The 17,500-nt window shown below is 44.9% G+C and overlaps 2 protein-coding genes across 2 annotated transcripts in view; one reads left to right on the plus strand and one right to left on the minus strand.

Moving 5' to 3' along the window:
- The first annotated feature begins 499 nt into the window (after positions 1-499).
- Positions 500-4,369, plus strand: LOC127928473 (islet cell autoantigen 1-like protein). Its single transcript, XM_052515472.1, has 3 exons — positions 500-829; positions 2,702-2,800; positions 2,986-4,369. Exons 1-3 carry the CDS (start codon positions 604-606, stop codon positions 3,099-3,101), a joined length of 441 nt encoding a protein of 146 aa, XP_052371432.1. The 5' UTR covers positions 500-603; the 3' UTR covers positions 3,102-4,369.
- A 4,314-nt stretch (positions 4,370-8,683) lies between these two features.
- fam117ba (family with sequence similarity 117 member Ba) overlaps positions 8,684-17,500 on the minus strand; it is a 39,760-nt gene continuing 30,943 nt past the window's right edge. Inside the window, 1 exon segment of the mRNA XM_052515471.1 lies at positions 8,684-10,090. Coding sequence (XP_052371431.1) covers positions 9,757-10,090 — 334 coding nt within the window. The 3' untranslated portion in view covers positions 8,684-9,756.

Genomic DNA, 17,500 nt, shown 5'->3' on the forward strand with positions numbered 1-17,500 from the left:
TACATTTGACAATTAAGTCATTTAGCAGACGCTCTTATCCAGAGCGACTTACAAATTGGTGCATTCACCTTATGACATCCAGTGGAACAGCCACTTTACAATAGTGCATCTAAATCTTTTAGGGGGGGGGGTGAGAAGGATTACTTATCCTATCCTAGGTATTCCTTAAAGAGGTGGGGTTTCAGGTGTCTCCGGAAGGTGGTGATTGACTCCGCTGTCCTCCGCTGTCCTCCCCCTGGATGACTCCTCTCTCTTTCAGGTGCATGTGTGGTGTTTTTCTGATCTCATTCTTCCAGTTGTCTTCTGACTCATTTGATTTCAACTGATTTCCCCTCTCTCTCTCAGGGTTCTCTCTCGGGTGTCTCTCAGGTCCTGAGCTGACTTTGTCCTCCGTGTGAATGGTGTTTCAGACCAGCCTGTTTTTCAATTGACATGAGTCAGTAACAGTTAATAGTTCCTGATGACCTGGCTACATGCAGTTTCTAACGCTTTGTCTGTCTCTCTGTGCTGTGTGTTCTAGGTGGGGACCTCTCTGGAAGCTCTCTACTGCAGCAGGGTCCCAGGGTGGGGGACAAGGAGGAGGAGGACAGAGAGACTGGGGACATGGCCTTTCTGAAGGACCTCCTGAGCCCTGGACCAATGGACGCAGACGAGTTCAGTCGAGAGTGGCAAGGCACCTTTGGCTGCTTGGAGTTCTCAGACCCTGTCCCCCCCACCCCCAATCTAGTCCCTCCTCCACCTACTGGAGCGGCCTGCCCCCCCTCTCAGTCCCCCAGTCCCACCGGCTTCCTGCCCTCCCAGCTGCTGGACCACAGTCTGAGTTCTACAGGTCAGTCAGTCAGCACCATCTCCTGGTCTGACCTCTAGTGGCTAGATGATCTTACTGCATGTCTGACCTCTTGTGGCTCGATGACCTTACTGGATTTCTGACCTCTAGTGGCTAGATGACCCTACTGCATGTCTGACCTCGAGTGGCTGAATCACCTTACTACATGTCTGATCTCTAGTGGCTAGATGACCTAGTAGCATCTAGAAACTGATAGTTTGTATCCAGTTCTAGTTTCATCTAGAAACTGATAGTTTATCTCCAGTTCTAGTAGCATCTAGAAACTGATAGTTTGTATCCAGTTCTAGTAGCATCTAGAAACTGATAGTTTGTCTCCAGTTCTAGTAGCATCTAGAAACTGATAGTTTGTATCCAGTTCTAGTTTCATCTAGAAACTGATAGTTTATCTCCAGTTCTAGTAGCATCTAGAAACTGATAGTTTGTATCCAGTTCTAGTAGCATCTAGAAACTGATAGTTTGTCTCCAGTTCTAGTATCATCTAGAAACTGATAGTTTGTCTCCAGTTCTAGAAACTGATAGTTTGTATCCAGTTCTACTATCAACTAGAAACTGATAGTTTGTCTCCAGTTCTATAAACTGATAGTTTGTCTCCAGTTCTAGTAGCATTTAGAAACTGATAGTTTATCTCCAGTTCTAGAAACTGATAGTTTGTCTCCAGTTCTAGTAGCATTTAGAAACTGATAGTTTATCTCCAGTTCTAGTATCATCTAGAAACTGATAGTTTGTCTCCAGTTCTAGTAGCATCTACAAACATATAGTTTGTCTCCAGTTCTAGTTTCATCTAGAAACTGATAGTTTTGTCTCCAGTTCTAGAAACTGATAGTTTGTCTCCAGTTCTAGTATCATCTAGAAACTGATAGTTTTGTCTCCAGTTCTAGAAACTGATAGTTTGTATCCAGTTCTAGAAACTGATAGTTTGTCTCCAGTTCTAGAAACTGATAGTTTGTATCCAGTTCTAGAAACTGATAGTTTGTATCCAGTTCTAGAAACTGATAGTTTGTCTCCAGTTCTAGAAACTGATAGTTTGTCTCCAGTTCTACTATCATCTAGAAACTGATAGTTTGTCTCCAGTTCTAGTAGCATTTAGAAACGGATAGTTTATCTCCAGTTCTAGTAGCATCTAGAAACTGATAGTTTGTCTCCAGTTCTAGTAGCATCTAGAAACTGATAGTTTTGTCTCCAGTTCTAGTAGCATCTAGAAACTGATAGTTTTGTCTCCAGTTCTAGAAACTGATAGTTTTGTCTCCAGTTCTAGAAACTGATAGTTTGTCTCCAGTTCTAGAAACTGATAGTTTTGTCTCCAGTTCTAGAAACTGATAGTTTGTCTCCAGTTCTAGTAGCATCTAGAAACTGATAGTTTGTCTCCAGTTCTAGAAACTGATAGTTTGTCTCCAGTTCTAGAAACTGATAGTTTGTCTCCAGTTCTTGTAGCATCTAGAAACTGATAGTTTTGTCTCCAGTTCTAGAAACTGATAGTTTATCTCCAGTTCTAGTAGCATCTAGAAACTGATAGTTTGTCTCCAGTTCTAGTAGCATCTAGAAACTGATAGTTTGTCTCCAGTTCTAGTAGCATCTAGAAACTGATAGTTTGTCTCCAGTTCTAGAAACTGATAGTTTGTCTCCAGTTCTAGAAACTGATAGTTTTGTCTCCAGTTCTAGAAACTGATAGTTTGTCTCCAGTTCTAGAAACTGATAGTTTGTCTCCAGTTCTTGTAGCATCTAGAAACTGATTCTAGTACATTCTTATCAGCTTGTTGTGTTCTTTCTTCTCTTCTTTCCTGGAAGAATGATGACATCACATTCCCTTGTTTCCTCTCCCTCCTTTCTATCCTCCTCTGTCCTTCTTTCTCTCAGGCTGGGCGACGCCTCCCATGTTCCAGGCTCCGCCCCTACAGTCCCCAGTGTCGGGCCAGGTCCAGTCAGCTAAGGGTGGCCCAAAGTCAACAGCCAATGGTGAGAGGGTGTGGTTTGTGAGGCTTGATGTCGTTGGCTCAGCAGTGTTGGGTTTAGTTTTAGCTTTCAAATGTGCCTTACAGTACCAATTCAGTACCTGTGTGTGTGTGTGTGTGTGTGTGTGTGTGTGTGTGTGTGTGTGTGTGTGTGTGTGTGTGTGTGTGTGTGTGTGTGTGTTTGTCTAGTTCCTAAAGCTGCATCGCGGGACATGTCTGCATGGTTCAACCTGTTTGCTGATCTGGACCCCCTCTCTAACCCTGACACCATCGGACGCTCTGATGATGAGATCCTCAATGCCTGAGGGGGGTGTGTATGTAGTTACTGTATACTTTGTAATGTCTGTAATATTCTATATTGATGATTGAGGAGGATTTGACTGAGATTCATCTTCTATACAGGATATGTACTGTAAGTGGGGTGGGCTTAACCTTAGAGATATAATATAGAACCTAACACCTGATTGGTTGGCCCAACAACCTATCACCGGACCGGGCTCTACCAGTGACATGGTCTATAGTACTAATTATAAAGCGGGTAGTTTGGGTCCTGAATTCTGATTGGCTGAAACAGCATTCCAGTGTTGTGTATATCAGACAACATACCACAACTCCTAGTTTCCTGTTCCGTTTATGTTGGTGAGCAGTTTAGAATAGCAATACTGGGTTGGTGGTATATGGCCAGTATAGCACTGCTAAGGGCTGTATCCTGGACCTCTGCTTCGCGTCGTGCCAACAGCCCTTATGCGGGGTATATTGGCCATATATCATTAAACACATGGACCCAGAACTTGGACCCAGAGACCCAGAACATGGGCACAGAGACCCAGAACATGGACCCAGAGACACAGAGACCCAGAACATGGACCCAGAGAACCAGAACATGGACCCAGAGAACCAGAACATGGACACATGGACCCAGAACTAAATCGTGCAGATGTGAGTTAACTGAGATGATGTCTAAGATGGTCTAATCATGTAAACTGCAGCATCTGGTTCTTGTCTCGACTTCAAGAACTGGATTTGATACATCTCACCTTGCTAATACTACCATACAGCCCTTTTAGCAGGTAGGATTTATACTGTACTGTAGTCACATAGATCACCTAGGAAACAGCTTGTTCTACCTCACTGAAGCTCATATCACTGATTCTGTTTTCGTGATACAGGAACTCTAGAAGCTTTTCTCTGTGTGATGTCACTATGGGGTATTGTGATGTCACTATGGGGTAATGTGATGTCACTATGCATGCGTTTGATGATTGTTTATCAGAAGCATATAGCTCTGATCTTTTCATGAGAAGAATGGGAATATTGTGCAGACGTAAGTCTCACGATGCAGTTTTTATTACTTTACAGGGCATTCAGAAAGTATTCAGCCTTCAGCTTCAGCTTTATTTGATTCAACTATACCTTTTATTTCACTTAAAGGATGTGTAACGTCACAGGATGTATATCAATCACAAATGCTTTGATTCAACTATACCTTTTATTCACTTAAAGTGTAACGTCATAGAATGAAACGGTTATCAACAGACATGTTGAAGGATCTTTATTAAACTGTTATTTGAGATGTTTTTCCATTTGTGCGTTTCTTTAAAAGTATTTATTTGTCATCAAGTTGAGTATTTCATTACCAACTCACCTCCCATCCTTTCCAGTCTACCCTGGTGGACATCTCTGCCAATACATTTGAAGGTCGATTTTGGGCAAAAGCGCAAAAATAATGTCTTTAAACGGTATAACTGATCAATGCACCATCATACCAGGTCATTTATTGCTTTTAACAAAATGGCAAAATAAGATATTTGGCTATAGAAGTGCCATTTCTTTCTGATCTCCAAAAACAAATCATGTGAAATGATGTCAACACATACTGGAGGAGTTACAGGCTAGATACAGTGGCTAGCTTAGCTAACAAACTGGCTACAGTGGCTAGCTTAGCTAACAAACTGGCTACAGTGGCTAGCTTAGCTAACAAACTGGCTACAGTGGCTAACTTAGCTAACAAACTGGCTACAGTGGCTAGCTTAGCTAACAAACTGGCTACAGTGGCTAACTTAGCTAACAAACTGGCTACAGTGGCTAGCTTAGCTAACAAACTGGCTACAGTGGCTAGCTTAGCTAATGAACTAGCTGCAGTTGAAGTCGAAGTTTACATACACTTAGGTTGGAATCATTAAAACTCGTTTTTCAACCACTCCACAAATGTCTTGTTAACAAACTATAGTTTTGGCAAGTCAGTTAGGACATCTACTTTGTGCATGACACAAGTCATTTTTCCAACAATTGTTTACAGTTTCTTTCACTTATAATTCACTGTATCACAATTCCAGTGGGTCAGAAGTTTACATACACGAAGTTGACTGTGCCTTTAAACAGCTTGGAAACTCCAGAAAATGATGTCATGGATTTAGAAGCTTTTGATAGGCTAATTGACATAATGTGAGTCAAGTGTACCTGTGGATGTATTTCAAGGCCTACCTTCAAACTCAGTGCCTCTTTGCTTGACATCATGGGAAAATCAAAAGAAATCAGCCAAGACCTCAGAAAAAGAATTGTAGACCTCCACAAGTCTGGTTCATCCTTGGGAGCAATTTCCAAATGCCTGAAGGTACCACGTTCATCTGTACAAACAATAGTACGCAACTATAAACACCATGAGACCACGCAGCCATCATACCGCTCAGGAAGGAGACACGTTCTGTCTCCAAGAGATGAGCGTACTTTGGTGCGAAAGTGCAAATCAATCCCAGAACAACAGCAAAGGACCTTGTGAAGATGCTGGAGGAAACAGGTACAAAAGTATCTATATCCACAGTAAAACATGTCCTATATCGACATAACCTGAAAGGCCGCTCAGCAATGAAGAAGCCACTGCTCCAAAACTGCCATAAAAAAGCCCAACTACGGTTTGAAACTGCACATGGGGACAAAGATCGTACTTTTTGGAGAAATGTCCTATGGTCTGATGAAACAAAAATTGAACTCTTTGGCCATAATGACCATCATTATGTTTGGTGGAAAAAGGGGGTACTTGCAAGCCGAAGAACACCGGGTGCTTTGCTGCAGGAGGGACTGGTGCACTTCACAAAATAGATGGCATAATGAGGCATTAAAGTTATGTAGATATATTGAAGCAAGATCTCAAGACATCAGTCAGGAAGTTAAAGCTTGGTCGCAAATGGACAATGACCTCAAGCATACTTCCAAAGTTGTGGCAAAATGGCTTAAGGACAACAAAGTCAAGGTATTGGAGTGGGCATCACAAAGCCCTGACCTCAATCCTATAGAAAATGTGTGGGCATAACTGAAAAAGTGTGTGTGAGCAAGGAGGCCTACAAACCGGACTCCGTTACACCAGCTCTGTCAGGAGGAATGGGCCAAAATTCACTTGTGGAATTCACTTGTGGAAGGCTACCCAAAACGTTTGCCAAAGTTAAACCATTTAAAGGCAATGCTACCAAATACTAATTGAGTGTATGTGAACTTCTGACCCACTGGGAATGTGATGAAAGAAATCAAAGCTGAAATAAATCATTCTCTCTACTATTATTCTGACATTCTTAAAATAAAGTGGTGATCCTAACTGACCTAAAACAGGGAATTTGTAGTAGGATTAAATGTCAGGAATTGTGAAGAACTGAGTTTAAATGTATTTGGCTAAGGTGTATGTAACCTTCCGATCCAACTGTACGTTGGTCATGTGCAACCTGACTAGAATGACATGATGTACCACCAAAGGCCTTGTTTATGTTTGTAAATTGGGAAAGATGCGGAGTTGGACTGTTTTTCATGTCCAAAGTTGACCTATAACCCCACTGCTACAGGTTGTAAAACATGATCAAATATCATCTCCAATATTAAAATCTACTTTGACAGAAGAGCTCTTCATTTCTCTGTTGAGTGGACAGTACTGGTAGTTTAGAAGTCTGTACAGTTATGTAGAACGCTTAGAGCCCTGACCGGGATCAATTCTGAGCTCTGGTAATAACCACCAAAAACGCCTCCCCACCCTAAGGGCTCTATTCAATCTGTATGGCTGAAGTTCAACTTTACCACCTGATAGAAATGTAAAGGCAATGTTCCTGTGTTACCGGAGACGGCATTCACGGTAAACGCTGCATATGTCGGCTCAATGGGAAATGACCTTCACATTTCTATCACACGGTCTGTAACGCTTCAGCCATCCAGATTGAATCGAACCCTAAGTAAGTTACGCTGACCCCCTAACCCACCTTAAATGACCCCTAACCCCCTAACCAACCTTAAATGACCCCTAACCACCTAACCAACCTTAAATGACCCCTAACTCTCTAACCAACCTTAAATGACCCCCTAACCAACCTTAAATGACCCCTAACTCTCTAACCAACCTTAAATGACCCCCTAACCAACCTTAAATGACCCCTAACCCCCTAACCAACCTTAAATGACCCCTAACCCCCTAACCAACCTTAAATGACCCCTAACCACCTAACCAACCTTAAATGACCCCTAACTCTCTAACCAACCTTAAATGACCCCCTAACCAACCTTAAATGACCCCTAACTCTCTAACCAACCTTAAATGACCCCCTAACCAACCTTAAATGACCCCTAACCCCCTAACCAACCTTAAATGACCCCCTAACCAACCTTAAATGACCCCTAACCCCCTAACCAACCTTAAATGACCCCTAACTCTCTAACCAACCTTAAATGACCCCTAACTCTCTAACCAACCTTAAATGACCCCTAACCAACCTTAAATGACCCCTAACCCTCTAACCAACCTTAAATGACCCCTAACCCCCTAACCAACCTTAAATGACCCCTAACTCTCTAACCAACCTTAAATGACCCCTAACCCCCTAACCAACCTTAAATGACCCCTAACCACCTAACCAACCTTAAATGACCCCATAACCAACCTTAAATGATCCCTAACCCACCTTAAATGACCCCTAGCCCCCTAACCCACCTTAAATGACCCCCTAACCCCCAATCAACCTTAAATTACCCCCTAACCAACCTTAAATGTCCCCTAAACCCCCAACCAACTGTAAATTACCCCTAACCAACCTTAAATGGCCCCCAAACCCCCAACCAACCTTAAATGACCCCCTAACCCCCAATCAACCTTAAATTGACCCCTAACCAACCTTAAATGACCCCCTAACCCCCAATCAACCTTAAATTGACCCGTAACCAACCTTAAACCCCTAACCAACCTTAAATTACCCCCTAACCAACCTTAAATGTCCCCTAAACCCCCAACCAACTGTAAATTACCCCTAACCAACCTTAAATGGCCCCCAAACCCCCAACCAACCTTAAATGACCCCCTAACCCCCAATCAACCTTAAATTGACCCGTAACCAACCTTAAACCCCTAACCAACCTTAAATTACCCCTAACCAACCTTAAATGTCCCCTAAACCCCTAACCAACCTTAAATTACCCCCTAACCAACCTTAAATGGCCCCCAAACCCCCAACCAACCTTAAATGACCCCTAACCAACCTTAAATGACCCCTAGCCCCCTAACCCACCTTAAATGACCCCCTAACCCCCCAATCAACCTTAAATTGACCCGTAACCAACCTTACATGACCCCTAACAAACCTTAAATGGCCCCCAAACCACCAACCAACCTTAAATTACCCCCTAACCAACCTTAAATGTCCCCTAAACCCCCAACCAACTGTACATTACCCCTAACCAACCTTAAATGGCCCCCAAACCCCCAACTAACCTTAAATGGCCCCCAAACCCCCAACCAACCTTAAATTACCCCCTAACCCACCTTCAATGACCCCTAACCCCATAACCACCCTTAAATGACCCCTAACCACCCTTAAATGACCCCTAACCACCCTTAAATGACCACTAACCAACCTAGTAATAATGTTATATTATTACTATTTTAATCCAGTTCTCATTGTTGCCTAAAATACAAACACAGTGCCTCATTATCTCCAGATCCAATACATTTCAGACACTTCCCCATGGCAGGCACAGTAAAGTAACAGCGCCTCTTCAACCCCAGGAGGCTGAAGAAATTTGAATTGGCACCTAAAACCCTCACATACTTTTACAGATGCATAATTGAGAGCATCATGTCGGGCTGTATCACCGCCTGGTAAGGCAACTGCACCACCCACAACCGCAGGGCTCTCCAGAGGGTGGTGCGGTTTGCCAAACGCATCACCGGGGGCAAACTACCTGCCCTCCAGGACACCTACAGCACCCAATGTCACAGAAAGGCCAACAACCATCTGTGGTAAGGATAGAGGGAGGAAGGAAAGAGGGATGGAGGAAAGGGGAGGGAGGGAAGGAGTGAGAAAAGGAGGAAAAAAGAGGGATGATGGAGGAAGGAGGAAAGGGTAGGGAGGGAGGAAAGGGGAGGGAGGGAGTGAGGAAAGGGGAGGGATGGAGGAAGGAAGGAAGGAAGGAAGGAAGGAAGGAAGGAAGGAAGGAGAGAGAGAGAGAGAGAGAGAGGAAAGGAGGGAGGGAATGAGAGAGAGAGAGGGGAGGCAGACGAAGCAGAACACTGGACAGGCACCACGAGACAGGTCTTCAGGCACATTATTGTTTTTCTTTCATCCCGCCCATCTTAGTTTTGCTACAATATCTCTGAGCCCAGATCACCACGGAAACCACACAGCTTCACACTGGAAGACATCTTAATTCAAAATACATAATAATGATTTGAAAATGTGGAGAGGTTTCATGGTTCAATGCGCTGAAAATAAAAAGTGTCTCCTGTATCCTCTCGGTACATAGGATCAGTGGAACGTTGGGACCAGGTAGGACCAGTGGGTGGAGTTAGAATGAGCAGGTAGAACCAGGGGACAGTTATGACCAGGGGAGTTAGCATGTCGAAGGCGTCTCGATCAGCAGGGTATTATGTTCATTATGTTTATCTGACTGTGATGTTATTCAGCAGTCTGTCCTCCGGGGCAGAAGTGTGGTGCTCTAGCTCTCTGGTTCCTCCAGGTGTCTGGGCAGGCAGGGTTGCTGGTGGACTGTGCCCCAGGATACCCCTAGGGAAGGGGACAGGCTACGGAGGCCCACCCCACCTAGAGGCATTATGGAGGGGGACAGACTGCGCAGGCCAACCCCACCCAGAGGCACCAAGCTGGGGGACAGGCTGCGGAGGCCAACCCCTGATCTGAAGCTGAGCTCCGGGGCGGGCAACAGGGGCTTCAGGATGCTGACCAGGCAGAAGGCTGAGCCACTCTTAGGGATGAAGTTCACCTTGTTACGGTCCGGACACAGGAAGGGAGGAATCTCCTGGAGGGGTCTGGGACTGTAACACACACACACACATTGTCATTCAACACTAATATATGACACCGATTATTTATGGTATTTACTTAGCAGAGTGCCCTTTTCCTATACAAGAGGAGTAATACCAGTTTGGCCACAAAAGGCTGTACCTGTTCTGAGTTATCTTCTACTATGGTGGGCTTGGTGGGCTCACGCTAGTTTTAATGTTCTGAGTTATCTTCTACTATGGTGGGCTCACGCTAGTTTTAATGTTCTGAGTTATCTTCTACTATGGTGGGCTTGGTGGGCTCGCGCTAGTTTTAATGTTCTGAGTTATCTTCTACTATGGTGGGCTTGGTGGGCTCACGCTAGTTTTAATGTTCTGAGTTATCTTCTACTATGGTGGGCTCACGCTAGTTTTAATGTTCTGAGTTATCTTCTATGGTGGGCTTGGTGGGCTCGCGCTAGTTTTAATGTTCTGAGTTATCTTCTACTATGGTGGGCTTGGTGGGCTCACGCTAGTTTTAATGTTCTGAGTTAGTTTCTACTAAGGTGGGCTCACGCTAGTTTTAATGTTCTGAGTTAGTTTCTACTATGGTGGGCTTGGTGGGCTCGCGCTAGTTTTAATGTTCTGAGTTAGTTTCTACTATGGTGGGCTTGCGCTAGTTTTAATGTTCTGAGTTAGTTTCTACTATGGTGGGCTTGGTGGGCTCACGCTAGTTTTAATGTTCTGAGTTAGTTTCTACTATGGTGGGCTTGGTGGGCTCGCGCTAGTTTTAATGTTCTGAGTTAGTTTCTACTATGGTGGGCTTGGTGGGCTCACGCTAGTTTTAATGTTCTGAGTTAGTTTCTACTATGGTGGGCTTGGTGGGCTCACGCTAGTTTTAATGTTCTGAGTTATCTTCTACTATGGTGGGCTTGGTGGGCTCACGCTAGTTTTAATGTTCTGAGTTATCTTCTACTATGGTGGGCTCACGCTAGTTTTAATGTTCTGAGTTAGTTTCTACTATGGTGGGCTCACGCTAGTTTTAATGTTCTGAGTTAGTTTCTACTATGGTGGGCTTGGTGGGCTCGAGCTAGTTTTAATGTTCTGATTTATCTTCTACTATGGTGGGCTTGGTGGGCTCACGCTAGTTTTAATGTTCTGAGTTAGTTTCTACTATGGTGGGCTCGAGCTAGTTTTAATGTTCTGAGTTAGTTTCTACTATGGTGGACTTGGTGGGCTCGAGCTAGTTTTAATGTTCTGAGTTAGTTTATACTATGGTGGGCTTGGTGGGCTCATGCTAGTTTTAATGTTCTGAGTTAGTTTATACTATGGTGGGCTTGGTGGGCTCGCGCTAGTTTTAATGTTCTGAGTTAGTTTCTACTATGGTGGGCTTGGTGGGCTCGCGCTAGTTTTAATGATCTGAGTTAGTTTCTACTATGGTGGGCTTGGTGGGCTCGCGCTAGTTTTAATGTTCTGAGTTATCTTCTACTATGGTGGGCTTGGTGGGCTCACGCTAGTTTTAATGTTCTGAGTTATCTTCTACTATGGTGGGCTCACGCTAGTTTTAATGTTCTGAGTTATCTTCTACTATGGTGGGCTTGGTGGGCTCGCGCTAGTTTTAATGTTCAGAGCTATCTTCTACTATGGTGGGCTTGGTGGGCTCACGCTAGTTTTAATGTTCTGAGTTATCTTCTACTATGGTGGGCTCACGCTAGTTTTAATGTTCTGAGTTATCTTCTACTATGGTGGGCTTGGTGGGCTCACGCTAGTTTTAATGTTCTGAGTTAGTTTCTACTATGGTGGGCTTGTGCTAGTTTTAATGTTCTGAGTTATCTTCTACTATGGTGGGCTTGGTGGGCTCACGCTAGTTTTAATGTTCTGAGTTAGTTTCTACTATGGTGGGCTTGTGCTAGTTTTAATGTTCTGAGTTAGTTTCTACTATGGTGGGCTTGGTGGGCTCACGCTAGTTTTAATGATCTGAGTTAGTTTCTACTAAGGTGGGCTCGCGCTAGTTTTAATGTTCTGAGTTAGTTTCTACTATGGTGGGCTCGAGCTAGTTTTAATGTTCTGAGTTAGTTTCTACTATGGTGGGCTTGGTGGGCTGCCGCTAGTTTTAATGTTCTGAGTTAGCTTCTACTATGGTGGGCTCATGCTAGTTTTAATGTTCTGAGTTATCTTCTATGGTGGGCTTGGTGGGCTCGCGCTAGTTTTAATGTTCTGAGTTAGTTTCTACTATGGTGGGCTCACGCTAGTTTTAATGTTCTGAGTTATCTTCTACTATGGTGGGCTTGGTGGGCTCGCGCTAGTTTTAATGTTCTGAGTTAGTTTCTACTATGGTGGGCTCACGCTAGTTTTAATGTTCTGAGTTAGTTTCTACTATGGTGGGCTTGGTGGGCTCGCGCTAGTTTTAATGTTCTGAGTTAGTTTCTACTATTGTGGGCTTGGTGGGCTCGAGCTAGTTTTAATGTTCTGAGTTAGTTTCTACTATGGTGGGCTCACGCTAGTTTTAATGTTCTGAGTTAGCTTCTACTATGGTGGGCTTGGTGGGCTCGAGCTAGTTTTAATGTTCTGAGTTAGTTTCTACTATGGTGGGCTTGGTGGGCTCGCGCTAGTTTTAATGTTCTGAGTTAGTTTCTACTATGGTGGGCTCGAGCTAGTTTTAATGTTCTGAGTTAGTTTCTACTATGGTGGGCTTGGTGGGCTCGCGCTAGTTTTAATGTTCTGAGTTATCTTCTACTATGGTGGGCTCACGCTAGTTTTAATGTTCTGAGTTAGCTTCTACTATGGTGGGCTTGGTGGGCTCGAGCTAGTTTTAATGTTCTGAGTTAGTTTCTACTATGGTGGGCTTGGTGGGCTCGCGCTAGTTTTAATGTTCTGAGTTAGTTTCTACTATGGTGGGCTCGAGCTAGTTTTAATGTTCTGAGTTAGTTTCTACTATGGTGGGCTTGGTGGGCTCGCGCTAGTTTTAATGTTCTGAGTTATCTTCTACTATGGTGGGCTCACGCTAGTTTTAATGTTCTGAGTTATCTTCTACTATGGTGGGCTTGGTGGGCTCGCGCTAGTTTTAATGTTCTGAGTTATCTTCTACTATGGTGGGCTTGGTGGGCTCAAGCTAGTTTTAATGTTCTGAGTTATCTTCTACTATGGTGGGCTTGGTGGGCTCACGCTAGTTTTAATGTTCTGAGTTATCTTCTACTATGGTGGGCTTGGTGGGCTCACGCTAGTTTTAATGTTCTGAGTTATCTTCTACTATGGTGGGCTTGGTGGGCTCGCGCTAGTTTTAATGTTCTGAGTTATCTTCTACTATGGTGGGCTTGGTGGGCTCACGCTAGTTTTAATGTTCTGAGTTAGTTTCTACTGTGGTGGGCTTGGTGGGCTCGTGCTAGTTTTAACGTTCTGAGTTATCTTCTACTATGGTGGGCTCACTCTAGTTTTAATGTTCTGAGTTAGTTTCTACTATGGTGGGCTTGGTGGGCTCGTGCTAGTTTTAACGTTCTGAGTTAGTTTCTACTATGGTGGGCTCACGCTAGTTTTAATGTTCTGAGTTAGTTTCTACTATGCTGGGCTCGCGCTAGTTTTAATGTTCTGAGTTAGTTTCTACTATGGTGGGCTTGGTGGGCTCACGCTAGTTTTAATGTTCTGAGTTAGTTTCTACTGTGGTGGGCTTGGTGGGCTCGCGCTAGTTTTAATGTTCTGAGTTAGTTTCTACTATGGTGGGCTTGGTGGGCTCACGCTAGTTTTAATGTTCTGAGTTCAAATCAAATCAAATCAAATTGTATTTGTCACATACACATGGTTAGCAGATGTTAATGCGAGTGTAGCGAAATGCTTGTGCTTCTAGTTCCGACAATGCAGTGATAACCAACAAGTAATCTAACTAACAATTCCAAAACTACTGTCTTATACACAGTGTAAGGGGATAAGGAATATGTACATAAGGATATATGAATGAGTGATGGTACAGAGCAGCATACAGTAGATGGTATCGAGTACAGTATATACATATGAGATGAGTATGTAGACAAAGTAAACAAGTGGCATAGTTAAAGTGGCTAGTGATACATGTATTACATAAGGATGCAGTAGATGATATAGAGTACAGTATATACGTATGCATATGAGATGAATAATGTAGGGTAAGTAACATTATATAAGATAGCATTGTTTAATGTGGCTAGTGATATATTTACATCATTTCCCATCAATTCCCATTATTAAAGTGGCTGGAGTTGGGTCAGTGTCAATGACAGTGTGTTGGCAGCAGCCACTCAATGTTAGTGGTGGCTGTTTAACAGTCTGATAGCCTTGAGATAGAAGCTGTTTTTCAGTCTCTCGGTCCCAGCTTTGATGCACCTGTACTGACCTCGCCTTCTGGATGATAGCGGGGTGAACAGGCAGTGGCTCGGGTGGTTGATGTCCTTGATGATCTTTATGGCCTTCCTGTAACATCGGGTGGTGTAGGTGTCCTGGAGGGCAGGTAGTTTGCCCCCGGTGATGCGTTGTGCAGACCTCACTACCCTCTGGAGAGCCTTACGGTTGAGGGCAGAGCAGTTGCCGTACCAGGCGGTGATACAGCCCGCCAGGATGCTCTCGATTGTGCATCTGTAGAAGTTTGTGAGTGCTTTTGGTGACAAGCCAAATTTCTTCAGCCTCCTGAGGTTGAAGAGGCGCTGCTGCGCCTTCTTCACGACGCTGTCAGTGTGAGTGGACCAATTCAGTTTGTCTGTGATGTGTATGCCGAGGAACTTAAAACTTGCTACCCTCTCCACTACTGTTCCATCGATGTGGATAGGGGGGTGTTCCCTCTGCTGCTTCCTGAAGTCCACAATCATCTCCTTAGTTTTGTTGACGTTGAGTGTGAGGTTATTTTCCTGACACCACACTCCGAGGGCCCTCACCTCCTCCCCGTAGGCCGTCTCGTCGTTGTTGGTAATCAAGCCTACCACTGTTGTGTCGTCCGCAAACTTGATGATTGAGTTGGAGGCGTGCGTGGCCACGCAGTCGTGGGTGAACAGGGACTACAGGAGAGGGCTCAGAACGCACCCTTGTGGGGCCCCCGTGTTGAGGATCAGCGGGGAGGAGATGTTGTTGCCTACCCTCACCACCTGGGGGCGGCCCGTCAGGAAGTCCAGTACCCAGTTGCACAGGGTGGGGTCGAGACCCAGGGTCTCGAGCTTGATGACGAGCTTGGAGGGTACTATGGTGTTGAATGCCGAGCTGTAGTCGATGAACAGCATTCTCACATAGGTATTCCTCTTGTCCAGGTGGGTTAGGGCAGTGTGCAGTGTGGTTGAGATTGCATCGTCTGTGGACCTATTTGGGCGGTAAGCAAATTGGAGTGGGTCTAGGGTGTCAGGTAGGGTGGAGGTGATATGGTCCTTGACTAGTCTCTCAAAGCACTTCATGATGACGGAAGTGAGTGCTACGGGGCGGTAGTCGTTTAGCTCAGTTACCTTAGCTTTCTTGGGAACAGGAACAATGGTGGCCCTCTTGAAGCATGTGAGAACAGCAGACTGGTATAGGGATTGATTGAATATGTCCGTAAACACACCGGCCAGCTGGTCTGCGCATGCTCTGAGGGCGCGGCTGGGGATGCCGTCTGGGCCTGCAGCCTTGCGAGGGTTAACACGTTTAAATGTCTTACTCACCTCAGCTGCAGTGAAGGAGAGACTGCATGTTTTCGTTGCAGGCCGTGTCAGTGGCACTGTATTGTCCTCAAAGCGGGCAAAAAAGTTATTTAGTCTGCCTGGGAGCAAGACATCCTGGTCCGTGACTGGGCTGGGTTTCTTCTTGTAGTCCGTGATTGACTGTAGACCCTGCCACATGCCTCTTGTGTCTGAGCCATTGAATTGAGATTCTACTTTGTCTCTATACTGACGCTTAGCTTGTTTAATAGCCTTGCGGAGGGAATAGCTGCATTGTTTATATTCGGACATGTTACCAGACACCTTGCCCTGATTAAAAGCAGTGGTTCGCGCTTTCAGTTTCACGCGAATGCTGCCATCAATCCACGGTTTCTGGTTTGGGAATGTTTTTATCGTTGCTATGGGAACGACATCTTCGACGCACGTTCTAATGAACTCGCACACCGAATCAGCGTATTCGTCAATATTTCCATCTGACGCAATACGAAACATGTCCCAGTCCACGTGATGGAAGCAGTCTTGGAGTGTGGAGTCAGCTTGGTCTGACTAGCGTTGGACAGACCTCAGCGTGGGAGCCTCTTGTTTTAGCTTCTGCCTGTAGGCAGGGATCAGCAAAATGGAGTCGTGGTCAGCTTTTCCGAAAGGGGGGCGGGGCAGGGCCTTATATGCGTCGCGGAAGTTAGAGTAACAATGATCCAAGGTTTTATCACCCCTGGTTGCGCAATCGATATGCTGATAAAATTTAGGGAGTCTTGTTTTCAGATTAGCTTTGTTAAAATCCCCAGCTACAATGAATGCAGCCTCCAGATAAATGGTTTCCAGTTTGCAAAGAGTTTGCAAAGAGTTAAATGCTTGGGGGGGGATATATACGGCTGTGATTATAATCGAAGAGAATTCTCTTGGAAGATAATGCGGTCTACATTTGATTGTGAGGGATTCTAAATCAGGTGAACAGAAGGATTTGAGTTCCTGTATGTTTCCTTCATCACACTATGTCTCGTTAGTCATGAGGCATACGCCCCCGCCACTCTTCTTACCAGAAAGATGTCTATTTCTGTCGGCGCGATGCGTGGAGAAACCCATTGGCTGCACCGCATCGGATAGCGTCTTCCCAGTAAGCCATGTTTCCGTGAAGCAGAGAACGTTGCAGTCTCTGATGTCCCTCTGGAATGCCACCCTTGCTCGGATTTCGTCAACCTTGTTGTCAAGAGACTGGACATTGGCAAGAAGAATGCTGGGGAAGGGTGCGCGATGTGCCCTTTTTCGGAGTCTGACCAGAACACCACCTCGTTTCCCTCTTTTTCGGATTCGTCGCTGCCTGCGATCCATTCCGTTGTCCTGTTTGTAAGGCAGAACACAGGATCCGCGTCGCGGAAAACATATTCTTGGTCGTACTGATGGTGAGTTGACACTGATCTTATATTCAGTAGTTCTTCTCGACTGTATGCAATGAAACCTAAGATGACCTGGGGTACTAATGTAAGAAATAACACGTAAAAAAACAAAAAACTGCATAGTTTCGTAGGAACGCGAAGCGAGGCGGCCATCTCAGTCGGCGCCGGAAGTAGAGTTAGCTTCTACTATGGTGGGCTCGAGCGAGTTTTAATGTTCTGAGTTAGCTTCTACTATGTTAGCTTCTACTATGGTGGGCTCGAGCGAGTTTTAATGTTCTGAGTTAGCTTCTACTATGTTAGCTTCTACTATGGTGGGCTTGGTGGGCTCACGCTAGTTTTAATGTTCTGAGGGGTTAGGGTTGGGGCTAACCCTCCAAGGGGTTAGGGTTGGGGCTAACCCTCCAAGGGGTTAGGGTTGGGGTTAA

Source organism: Oncorhynchus keta, unplaced genomic scaffold (assembly GCF_023373465.1).
Source record: "Oncorhynchus keta strain PuntledgeMale-10-30-2019 unplaced genomic scaffold, Oket_V2 Un_scaffold_27030_pilon_pilon, whole genome shotgun sequence".
In the NCBI taxonomy this organism is placed as follows: domain Eukaryota; kingdom Metazoa; phylum Chordata; class Actinopteri; order Salmoniformes; family Salmonidae; genus Oncorhynchus; species Oncorhynchus keta.

Bases quoted from the DNA above. Each gene is read 5' to 3' on its own strand.
- LOC127928473 (XM_052515472.1), top strand. From the start codon at position 604: ATGGCCTTTCTGAAGGACCTCCTGAGCCCTGGACCAATGGACGCAGAC. The intron at 830-2,701 runs GTCAGTCAGTCA...TCTTTCTCTCAG, and splicing joins CCACAGTCTGAGTTCTACAG to GCTGGGCGACGCCTCCCATG. The intron at 2,801-2,985 runs GTGAGAGGGTGT...GTGTTTGTCTAG, and splicing joins CCCAAAGTCAACAGCCAATG to TTCCTAAAGCTGCATCGCGG.